Source organism: Podarcis filfolensis (assembly GCF_964270895.1).
Source record: "Podarcis filfolensis genome assembly, chromosome: 5".
Lineage (NCBI taxonomy): Eukaryota > Metazoa > Chordata > Lepidosauria > Squamata > Lacertidae > Podarcis > Podarcis filfolensis.
The window spans coordinates 44,169,833-44,181,888 of NC_139608.1; the positions used below are offsets into that span (position 1 = coordinate 44,169,833).

A 12,056-nucleotide genomic window follows, 5' to 3' on the forward strand; every position below is an offset into this window, starting at 1 on the left:
AAAAACAACCTCTAAAATAGCAATTTAACATGAATTTTAATATCTAACAAGACCATTTCTGGATTAGGGTTAATTTTAGGATTGGGTTAGTGTTAGGGTAAGGATTAGAATTAGGGTTAGGGCCAGTGTTGTTTTATGTTTTCTTGTGATTTTGATTCATTTGCGGTTTGTTTGCTTTTTTCCAATTTGTTGTGTTGCTGCTTATTCATGAGTTGCAAGTTTGTTGGCTTTGTGATTTTCTGGAGAGTTTCAGTTTTAATTTTAAATGCTCAGCGGAGCGCGGAGCGCGGAGCCTCCACCCCAGCTGAGAGATCCACACCCCTGCTCCTGCTTGCACGCGAGTAGGAGCTGGATTGGGGAGCAGCAAGCCTCTGCTTCCCAGCTGAGAGATCACAGCTGGGGGCTCCTTCTCCTCAAGGGGGAAGTTTAAAGGAGCCCCCACCTCAGCATCAGAGCCCCTGCACCACCTGAAGGCAGCCAGGCAGAATAATCGCTGGGGTGGTGAAGGTGGAGGCAGCCTGGCAGCTGCATCTGAGAGCCCCTAAACTGCTGCTGAGGCAGCTGTCGGGCTGTCTCTGCATTGCTACTCTATGCTCCTTTAAACTTCTCTATTCTGAAGGGAGCCCTGTTTAGGGAAGCTTTTAATATCTGAAGGACTATTGTATTTTAATATTTTGTTGGAAGCCGCCCAGAGTGGCTGGGAAAACCCAGCCAGATGGGCGGGGTATAAATAATAAATTATTATTATTATTATTATTAACACAGCCACACACTCCTTAATGGAAAAGTGTGAAGGAGCCTGCACCTCTCCAGGTGAGCAGCCCCGATCCAGCTCCTGCTCCTGTGCAAGCAGGAGTGGGGTTGGGGATCTCTTAGCTGGGAAGCGGAGGCTGTGTGCTCCCCAGCTGAGCTGCCCTGATCCAGCTTTTACTCCAGTGCATGCAGGAGCGGGGGCACTTAAAGCGGAAGTGTGGCACTGAAAAAGGAGTGTAACACTCAAAACGGAACAGTTCAGATTCCGAAAAAAAATCACAAAGTGGAACACCTACTTCTGGGTTTGTGGTGCTCGAATTCCAAGTTGTTCGTGAACTAAGCTGTTCAAAAACCGAGGTACCACTGTATAGGGCAAAATCCAGTGGTGTCTGCCCACTTGTGTAACAGAAATCTACTTGCACAATGGGACTTCTAGTTTCTCTTCTCCCCTCTCCTGTCTTCTGGGTGCCCCCTCAATCTGCTCCAGAGGGTTTCCTAGCCTCTGGAGGTAGACAAGGTGAGACAAGCCCTGGTTTCTTCTGTAGCATTGCTCTTATGCAACTATTCTACTGGAAAAGAAAGTGTTGCTCTTGCAATATGTCCCATTTCAGATTAATTTAGTATCGCATGCTGGTGCTGCATTCTCACCCACTTCTTTCCATGTTTCTGCATTTGAGGGGATAAATCCCTCTTCCAGATGCCATTTGAGCCTTTCCCTTGCATTAATCACTTCTCCAGAGAAATGCCTTTTACATCTTGGAGGAGGTGTGGGGAGAAGCAGGAGGCCTGCCTGGTGTCAGCATGGTCTGGTACTAAAGTGGCTGGTGCTGATCCTTGTTGTGTTGCTGCTGTATTTTCCTATTAAACCATTTCAATATCTATACTGTCTTGATGCCTGATATCTTCCAGAATGCCTGGAATAGGATGAAATCTTAAAGGAATTCATAGTTGTAAGAAATAAAAGTTGCAGCTCACTCTGCAACAGCTGTCTTTGATGACAGCCAAAAGACTTTACAGAACGAAACGCTGTTCTTGTCTGGAAAAAATGATGGCAATGTGGTGTTTTGAATTTTATGAGGCCCATGTTGACTAAAGCAGTGGGTTGAGCTGGACTTACCATTGCATTCTGTAACATACGATCAAAATGGATAAGCTTGTGAAAATACTACTACTTTATATTACATATCTTGACGCCTTGTGCTACACACACCTTATTTTTTGTCATATAGTTTTATTTAAAAGCATTAACATACTGATTAATATTTCAAAAAAATCTCTGAGTTGTGTACAGTCTAACAAACAATCAATATATCATTAAAACATTGCTTTATATCATTGTTAGTAAGTGCTGAGTCCCCAAGAGGACTAATGAACTATCGTTCCTAAATGAAAAGCTGTTCATATGTTTATGGTTAGTAAACAGGGAACATGTACAGTTGCACAACTCCTGATTTCTTGTACTATTTTAGTAAGTTTCTGCTAAGCTTTTCATTGCTTTATGTCCCTTCATTGTTTTCTACCCCTTTATTTTTTCCTCTAATTTTGAATTGTATTTTAGTTCTCTATTAAGTGTAACTGATCCTCTCTCCTGTTGATTATAGATACCAGCACCCTCACTGATCCTGACCTCATCTGTTTTTTTTCTTTCCCTCCTTCGTCTAGTTCCCTTGTCCCTGTCTCGTACCTTTGTTGTCAGCAGAACAGAATTATTAGCAGCAGGTACTCCAGGTAAACGTGCACGTTTCTTCTTCACCCTTCTTATTCACTGCACTTACCCTCTATTGAATCAGCAACAGCTTGCATTTACCAGATGCCCATTTTGTTGGAGAAATGCAGGCAAGAACATGCCTGACAGGTAGGTGCTTGAGCTTGTGTTTGCGATTAGTTAATAGCAAAAGGACACTGAAACAAAAACCAGTGCTTCTTTTATCCAGAGCTTGCTGGATCTGGCCAGTGGCCCATCTAGTCCAGCATCCTGCTCTCCCAGTGGCTGACCAGATGCCTATGGGAAGTCCACATAATATATTCAGTCATGGAGAAGCTTTCCTTGACTGCTATCATTGAAGACTTTTAAAAAACAACAATTAACAACAATTAAAGGTATTGTTGAAGGAGATCACTCCCTGCCCAGTTTCTTTCTGATTGCACACAGGAGAGAGAGATCTCCTTTGTAAAGGGCTCTGAAAGATATCTTTGCCAGTCCTTTCCACAGCCACCTCTGACAAGTAAGGCACTCTACAAAAAGAGTCAGGAATGGGCCAAACTAGATGCGACTATTGCCTTTGTATAGTTGTTTTTTCTTTCACAAATAGCTCACACAGGAGGCCCCAGGCTTGATCAGAACCATGAGATGAGGAAAGTGAGCATTCAACCCACCCCCACTGTGTTCAATATCTACACACCCCACACCATTCCCCATGGGCTCCAAAGGGGGCTTTCCTTCCATTATTAATAGCAGGTAAAGGGAAGACCAATCCAACCTAGGATCACAGCGGGGGCAAAGGGTTAAAGGCCCCTCATATCACTATCCCAGTATGACCCACTATCCCACACCCATGTACTGGATATTTGTGAAGGAAATAACATGATAAACATGTCTAATCTGGCCCTCAGTCTGTCATACAGGCCATATCTGCAAGCCCGGTCAAAAACCTTCTTAAATAGCTAGAGAATTCCAATTCATCATGTGGAAACATGCTTTTGCAGCTACAGGTATTGTTGTTTGAGGCAAGCAATCCCTATCCATGCTACCAGTGGAAGTTGCTGTGACCTCCCAAGTTCCAACTCCTGCAGCCATCTCTTGTTCCCCTTCTCCAGGTGTTTCCTTGTTAAGGCTTCCAGGCCTCCCAAGATGCCTGGGGCCTTTCACCAGCGTCTGCCACTGTCAGTCTCAAACATGTCAGCATCTAGTTCTTCCAGTTGTGTCTGGCTTCTAAGGCATCATAACTGAAGTGGACTTTGGGGCACTCAAAGCACTTCCAAATCCCAAAGCCACCTTTTGTTCTCGGGTACTTCCTTGTACTCCTGCACTGGGAAGTAGTACCTTAGCTGCACTGAGATTTCTCTAAGCATCTCCTAATCCTGTACAACATACCACTTCAGTCCCAGCAGAGATGCTTCCCAAGAAGCCTGATAAGCCAGCCTGATAAGAGACATAACAGCCTTCAATAATGAAGGACCAATTCCTTGGGATCTACCTTGTCTCACTCAACGTGATACAGTCCCCTTCTCTGTGTTGATAGCGATCATCTATGAGATAGTATTGTGATTATCTTTCTGTTTTGGTTGTGCAAAGGTAGGCATCTTGGAAGGTGAGCAAATGAATTGTTATCAAGACAGAGTTCTGCAAACTGGAATCCAGTTTTGTTCAGCAATATAACACCCTTTATTGTCTCAGAACAGCTTGAGGTTTTTGAAAGTGCACAGTGGTAATTAGTAATGGTGGTGTCAGCGGCCAGGAGAGTTTCCCCCAAGATTCAGCTCCACCCCATCTAGAGGAGGTGACTTTGCCACAGTGATCCATGCTCTGGTCATGTCCAGACTAGATGCCTGCAATGTGCTCTACATGGGGTTGCCTTTAAAGATGGTCCAGAAACTTCTTCTGGTCCAAGAATCCTACAAGGGTCTAGACAGTTGGTGTCTGTGACAGCTTAATTATATTAGTTGTACTGATTACCAATGTTTCAAGGCTCAATTTAAGGTGCTGGTTTTGACTTTTAAAGTCCTAAATGGTTTGTACCCAGCTGCAGGTTCCTGTACCATCTTGCCCACACTTTAAAGATCTGCTTTGGAATCTCTTCTGGTGTGTCTTCCCACTAGAGCTGAAAGGTCAGTGGCCAGGGAGAAGTTCTTCTCTGTGGTGGCCCAAAGATTTGGAATTCCATTCTCTTGGACTGACATCGTCACACTACAGGGTTTTCAGAAGGCCTTGAAAACCTTATCTCTTTCAACCAGCCTTCAAGGCATGATGCTTTACTGGCTAGTTGGTTGAAATACGATTTTAGGGGCTCTTTTAAAATATATGAGGAGTGTTGTTTTGTTGTTTCTAGTTTAAAACATCTTTTTCTCATTTTCTCTGCTTTATATTGTAACCTGTTTGAATGGGCATCCATCCCCCTCCCCCTAAAAAGAGTCCTAAAATATTTTACATAATGCATGTCTACAGAATCGTCTAGATTTTTCTGTTCCTATATAACTAGTAGGAATTTGACCTCTCACTTCCCTACATAATGGAAGGAATTACATAGTATTGCAGCTCCAACCTGGTGGGGGGGGGGGGAATCCAGTCTGACTTGAATTTATTCAGTCACTTTGATAGGAGCAGCTGTGGTCTTGATCTGCTTTCTTCACAGCACCAGGCCTGGTGTATCCCTATCTGTCTTAGCCAGCAGTACTGTTTGAGAGGCTCTTGGGCCTGATGGGCTCTTCCACATAGTTGATATGAATTTCAGGTTGCAGCTATGCTCCCTGCAGTTGTGGGTCCTGAAGGTTTTCTCTCCTATATATTCAAAGAAATTTTAGTTGATTAATCATATGTCAGTAAATGAAATCATTTACATTTACATTAATTTGCATATGAATAAAACAGTACTTATGGTCCACGATGTTCCTACATGTTAGGTGTTAGCTAGCCTGGAAAGCTCACTTGATTAGAGTGTGGTGCTGATTATGCCAGGGTTCCAGGTTTGATCCCCATATGGGACAGCTGCATATGCCTGCATTGCAGGGGGCTGGACTAGATGACCCTCATGGTTCCTTCAAATTCTATGATTCTGTGTTATAGCAGGCACCATCTTGGAAGTGACATTTCCTGATGTGTGAGGAAAAGGGGGAATAGGTTTGTTTTTTTAAGATTGTGCCTTTGACCTACAGATTTTGTAAGTTCTTCTAGTAAATATGTTCAACAGTCTTTTTTTAAAAAAATAACTTGCTCAATTAATGACACCTTTTAATTAAATATTGCTAATTTATTTAATCTGTCTAAATGTTATAGTCCTGCCTATATGCCACTTTTATGCCATCTTTGTGCTACGGTCAGTGGTTTGAACATGAGCAGCAAAGTGCTGGCATTGTTTCTTCAATACTATGTCTGGGTGAGGGGAATTTTCAGCAGTTTTCTTTCATATCACCTAAAACAATATTTTTCAATAGAAACAGTTGCCCTCTGAGGTGGGTTTTAGGGGCTCCAGGGGGCTGTAGAGGGGGAGAAGACCAAGGGGGAAATTGGTTGCTTGATCTGCTTTCCTCTTGCTCAACCTTTGTAACCTTTGGCATACAAGTTCATGCTTATTGGTTTTTAATAATACGTAGATGGAGAATTTTCATTCAAATTCTTTCACCTTTAAAACTTTAGTTGTTGGCTAAGAACAAGATAGGGACATTGTAGCAGACCCAGCAGCACCACTCTGAATGCTGAGACAAATGCTGGGGCCTATAGATGCTGCAGCAGCGACTGCCATTTTTACTACCCCAGAAGCTGATCTGCCAGAGGCATGCTGCCCCCAGTGCATTGCCTGGTCTGGTAAATATGCTTGGTGGTCGAGATAAGGTGCAGGCGTAGGCAGCAGCAAGGACAGAGAAGCAGCAAGTGAAATGTTGGCAGCTCCAGCTACTATCTTTGCTCAAAGCTTCCTCAAATTTGACACTAGGCATCAACGTTCGATTTGAAAACAACTGATTTTGATATTTACAATATTGTCAATTGTTTTAGATTCCTCCCCCCCCCCATTCTACAATAACTCTGCATTCATTCTGTGTGTCATGCCTCTAATGGGAGATGGGTGTGTTGCCTAGAAAGCAACACAGGTGATAGCAATTGCCCAATAGCTAAAACATAGTCATGAAGCAGAGGGAGAAGTACAACTGTAACCAGGACTGAGTGAAGGATAAAGAAATTAATGGGTTTAAGTTACAGCAGAACAGATTTAAATTGCACAATGTTTGTAAGTAAAATTCTCATTGCTATGTGTCCTTAGATTTGTGTACAGGGAGATTGAGGTATTGGGTTTTTTTAATAAAAAGATAAGATTTATATAACATCTGTCAAGGATAACAATTAAGAAAGTGAGTATTTTGAATTATATATTTGTTAGATGTATTTGACTCTTGAGATAATTTGCAGTTAGAATTCTCTTAAAACCATGTTCTTTGCCTTGATAGTGCAGTTAAAGCTTCTGTATAGTTTATTCTCTGGAGGAACCCATTTCCCCCAGTATTGACAATTTTATTTTTGTAATTAATCAGTAGGAGGAAAAAATGTGTGTTTGTTTTGCTTATTTTTCAAATATACTTCCTGTCTTCTTACCTCCTGATTTTTTGCTTTACAAACTACAAGGAGATTCTCACTACAGGTTTTAATTGCCTGCTGTTTGTCTTGCAGTCATTTGAGGATTTAGCACCTCCACACCTGTGTTTAGTATACTGCCTTGAAATTAAAATTAGACACATTTTCAACTGCAACGTATTAGCTTTTCAAGTCTTGCTGTCTTTTAGTAGATTAGCATAAAGCATGTTTGAGGCAGGCAGTCATGAAGTGGAATAAGTATTGACCTCAGTGCTGAAAAAGTTGAAGGTGCTCAAGCTAGTGGTTCCCAAACTTATTTTTCTCACTGACTACTTGAAAATTGCTGATTGTCTTGGCAGGCCCCGAATAACTTTTCTGCCTATTGTAGCAATTGATATGTGCTGCACCAGACATCTTATGGTTTTTAATTGCATTTTATCAGACACACCACTGTGAACCACCTGAATGTAGCTTGTGGATCACTGGTGGTCCTCAGATCACTGTTTGGCAACCCCTGCTCTAAATTACTTCTAATCAGCCCTTGCTTTTGGGTGCCGATACCTAGATTTGTGGACCAGCTGTTATTTTTCAGGACACCATGTTCATTCCATGCAAGTGAAACCAAGTACCGTATTTTTCGCCCTATAGGACGCACTTTTTCCCCTCCAAAAATGAAGGGGAAATGTGTGTGCATCCTATGGGGCGAATGCAGGCTTCCGCTGAAGCCTGGAGAGCGAGAGGGGTCGGTGTGCACCGACCCCTCTCGCTCTCCAGGCTTCAGGAGAGCCGCAGCGCCAGCCCCACAAGGTCGGGGGACAGCGGGGAGGCGGAACGCCGCCATCCCGCTGTCTCCCGATGTGGTTTGGAGGCTGACGGCGGGGAGACGCGTGCTTCTCCCCGCCGCCAGCCCCGCAAGCTCCGGGGACAGTGGGGAGGCGCAGCGCGTCTTCCCGCTGTCCGCGGACCTGGTCTGCAGGCACGCGGCGGGGAGAAGAGCGCTTCTCCCCGCTGCCTGCCCCGCAAGCTCCGGGGACAGCTGGGAGGCGCAGCACGTCTTCCCGCTGTCCCCGGACCTGGTCTGCAGGTGGGCGGTGGGGAGAAGAGCACTTCTCCCTCCTGCCTGCCCGCAAGCTCTGGGGACAGCTGGGAGGCGCAGCGCGTCTTCCCGCTGTCCCCGGACCTGTTCTGCAGGCGGGCGGCGGGGAGAAGAGCGCTTCTCCCCGCTGCCTGCCCCGCAAGCTCCGGGGACAGCTGGGAGGCGCAGCACGTCTTCCCGCTGTCCCCGGACCTGGTCTGCAGGTGGGCGGCGGGGAGAAGAGCACTTCTCCCTGCTGCCTGCCCCGCAAGCTCTGGGGACAGCTGGGAAGTGCAGCGCGTCTTCCCGCTGTCCCCAGACCTGTTCTGCAGGCGGGCGGTGGGGAGAAGAGCGCTTCTCCCCGCTGCCTGCCCCGCAAGCTCCAGGGACAGCCGGCCCCACAAGCGCCTGGGGGGGAAATAATTTTTTTTCTTTATTTCCCCCCCAAAAAACTTGGTGCGTCCTATGGGGCGAAAAATACGGTAGGTTTAGAAGGCCCATTATCCGAATTAAATACCCCATGATCAGCTTCAATTGTTTCCATTAATTAACATTTATCTGATCGGCATAGGGTATCAAAGTGGGAGAAGGAAATTGTCTATATTATTGGTGGCAGAAATAAATGTACTTAATTTGTATTATTGCATGCTGTTGTAAGGAAATGAAGGATCCCCACATAATGGTATTTTTAGACACTGAGCTGTTGTGGCATAAATGTGATAGAGCCTGGATATTTCTCCTTGCCTTCTTCACCTCCTTTTATCATATATGCATTCCTTGCTGTAGCCACTTGTTTATTTGCATTGTTACATGAACTGGCTATTCTGCAAATAAACACAATTGTTCTGATTGATACTGTAATGCACAGGCTAGATGGGACCTTAGTGAGGAAAAGGTTACAAGAGGAGCTTTTGCTTGATAGCTCAGTGATGCTCAGTATTTTGAACATCTGAATTGGTTGTTTCTAGTTTTGGCTTCTTCTTTTGTTGGTGCCTTCTGTTGGGCTCAGAAACATTACAACTCAGACTCCTTGTTCTTAAATAAAGCAGTCTTGCTGCACGGCCAGCACAATAGGAGTCTTTCGTACTGTGCTCTCTGTGTTAAAAATTTTCTGGAATACCCACCACCACCTTGTTTGCTGCTTCTTCACAATATTGCACAATGGTGCCTTGGAATCATCTTTGTGTGAGCATATAAGTTTGTAGAAACTGTTCAGTGTTACACTTCTGATATCATATTCTTAAAATGTGCATAGGGAAATAGTTAACATTTCCACAGGTTTGTTGTAACATGGGAATATTCAGATGTTTAAGATGTTTGAACACAGCAGAAGAAACTGGCATCTGCAAAGCTTCAAATCTATTCCACTGTACAAAAATGTGTAACTGTGCCTGTTTACGAAACACCTTCCTTCATGTATTTTCAAAACGTAAGATGGGAAATGTCAGGAAATGGTCATAATTAGCTAAAGAGAAAGGTTTGAGAAGTGGTATTAAATACAGTGTGTTGTGAGTCTTTTGTAGTATGATATTAATTTGCAACTGGCTATAATTGAATTGAAATGAAAGCTGCACTTTTCTTAGACCCTTGTAAAGTGAAAACTAATTTTTAATCTGGTCAGACTTTAATATTATCCTCTTAAATTGACTTCTTCTTGGTCTTTGGCCCTATTGCCACAATCTCTTTGATTCTTGATTGTAAATCAGGATACGCTACTTATTATAGGTACCAGAACAGAATTGCTATGTCTCAATTGGCCTTTATATACAAAGTCACCTGTAATGGGTCTGAAGCTAGACAGATGAAGAAAAGAAACCTTAGAGTTGGGATTTTAGTAGTGAGATCTGTTTGAAAGTGTACACTGCAGTATTCTAGCTCTAGCAAAAAGCTGTTTCAATAGGAAAAGTTAACATGGATCTACATGAACAGATGTTGAGTCTCTTAAGATAAGATTTTTTCTGAAGCATCTTTTCCTTTCCTTTTTCCCCAGCTGAAAACAAGTCACCACCTCGTCCTTGTGGCTTGAATCATTCAGACTCTCTTAACAGAGGGGATCGCATTGATGCGGTGACACCAACGATAGGAAATAGCAACAACCAGTTGAACTCATTTCTTCAAGTATATGTTCCAGACTACTCAGTGAGAGCTATCTCAGACATTCAATATGTCAAGGTAGGAAAAGGGGGAATGGGTAGCTATCTTCTACCAACAAAATATATTTTTGGTTGGTTGGCTGCCCCTAGCCAATAGTTGCCAACTGGTCCTAATGCTACTTTGATAAAGCATTCAGAATTTGGAAGGAGCTGTTTTGGACTGTTGAAACCCTTCTTTCCCCCCCTTCATTGTGAGGTACCATATTATTCCACCTCTCCCAGGGAGGATCTATTCTGCACCCTACCCAAGGCATATTCCTCAGCTGTATTTGCTCATGAATGACATGTGGATGCTGTTATAAAGAAGGGTCAGCAGCCACATGCTCCCTGCCCACATTCATCACACAATTGGGAATTAATATGTATGCTTCTTAATATGTATTTCCATTCTAAAGTTCAGCAGCTGTTGATTTTTTGGGCTTCTGGTGTTTCACATGTGTTTTTAAATTATATAATACAATGTACCAGTTACAGATAGGTAGCCGTGTTGGTCTGCCATAGTCAAAACAAAAAAAATTTTTTCCTGCCAGTAGCACCTTAAAGACCAACTAAGTTAGTTCTTGGTATGAGCTTTCGTGTGCATGCACACTTCTTCAGATACACTGGTATCTCCAGTGTATCTGAAGAAGTGTGCATGCACACGAAAGCTCATACCAAGAACTAACTTAGTTGGTCTTTAAGGTGCTACTGGCAGGAATTTTTTTTTTTTTTTAATAATACAATGTAAATTGACTTTGGGCAGTTATGAATTTGAGATCTTGAATGAATTGATAGCCTTCAATTTTGTATGTTCTAACGGCACCCATCTAAATGCATGTCCCATTCATATTCTGAGATGTAGCATCAGTTAGTTTGCCTTCACGAGAGGGGGTCTTGTCATCTAGGAAGCCCAGGACCTCCATACACACTGCCCAGGCCCCCAGGAGATCACTCTGGTGCTGCTAATCCAGCAGTTTGACCACCCCTAGAGGCCCCCACTCCATTATCGCTTGAGACAGATGGAAGCCAACAAACATTCATATTAAATTTGAGAGAGGTAGCGCTGCATAGCCTAGGGACTATTACACAAATGAATAAGGACATCTGTTCACTTCTCATTTCTCCAGAACATGCTAATGGAGCAAATGCCTATTTACAACAAGGCAGATTGGAAGTAGCCTTCCGGAATACAACTTAAGGTTCTTTCAAATACATAGATTATTGGATATTGTGCTGCTCCAGCTTGTTCTTATCCCCCAAGTAAGAGAGAAACTCTGTATTCATCTCAGTATCTAGTATTTATGGATTGTGGCCCTCTCTCAAAAATGTTCAGCAGTGTGGAGACGCAGGTCCCACTATCTGCTCGCTCATTCAGCAGAAAATCACTTAATCTGAACACAAAGATTTATACCCAAACCTCACTATACACAGTGCATATTCAGATATCCTAACAGTCAGTTTGCTCACTTCCCCTGCTGGTCAGCAGCAGCCATTTTTGGACAGAAATAATAGGGAGTGGGAGTGGGGAGGGAAATCACAGGAAGGGTAGGGACAAATCAGACAGCAGGAGAGATTGGACAAGTAAGTTTTTCCTTTCTCTCTCTTTTGCTGTTTGGTTGCAGCCATTTCATGGCAGGAGGAGGAGAGGGATCACAGTATAGAAATGTTCCCATAAGAAATAATGGAAATCATCAGCTCATTATGCAAACACTCTCCTAATGATTTCCTGGGAATACATTGTGCAGAACCTGCATTTATTTATTCAATTTGTTGCTCTTTGCAACAAAAATGTCTCAAAGCAACTAAGAAAATA

General features: G+C 43.3%; 2 protein-coding genes across 4 annotated transcripts in view; one reads left to right on the top strand and one right to left on the bottom strand.

The window, feature by feature from the left end:
* Positions 1-12,056, top strand: part of CNNM2 (cyclin and CBS domain divalent metal cation transport mediator 2) — a 120,846-nt gene that overhangs the window by 105,950 nt on the left and 2,840 nt on the right. Inside the window, exons 6-7 of one of the 2 annotated variants that reach the window (XM_083616425.1) lie at positions 2,416-2,481; positions 10,102-10,283. In XM_083616425.1, coding sequence (XP_083472551.1) covers positions 2,416-2,481; positions 10,102-10,283 — 248 coding nt within the window. The remainder of the gene's footprint in view (positions 1-2,415; positions 2,482-10,101; positions 10,284-12,056) is intronic. The other variant, XM_083616426.1, reaches the window with a different exon arrangement.
* Positions 2,277-12,056, bottom strand: part of NT5C2 (5'-nucleotidase, cytosolic II) — an 88,504-nt gene continuing 78,724 nt past the window's right edge. For both annotated transcript variants that reach the window (XR_014548796.1, XR_014548797.1), the window contains 2 exons: positions 3,808-5,251; positions 2,277-3,748 (listed from right to left, as the gene is read on the bottom strand). The gene's annotated coding sequence lies outside the window, so the exon portion shown is untranslated. The remainder of the gene's footprint in view (positions 3,749-3,807; positions 5,252-12,056) is intronic.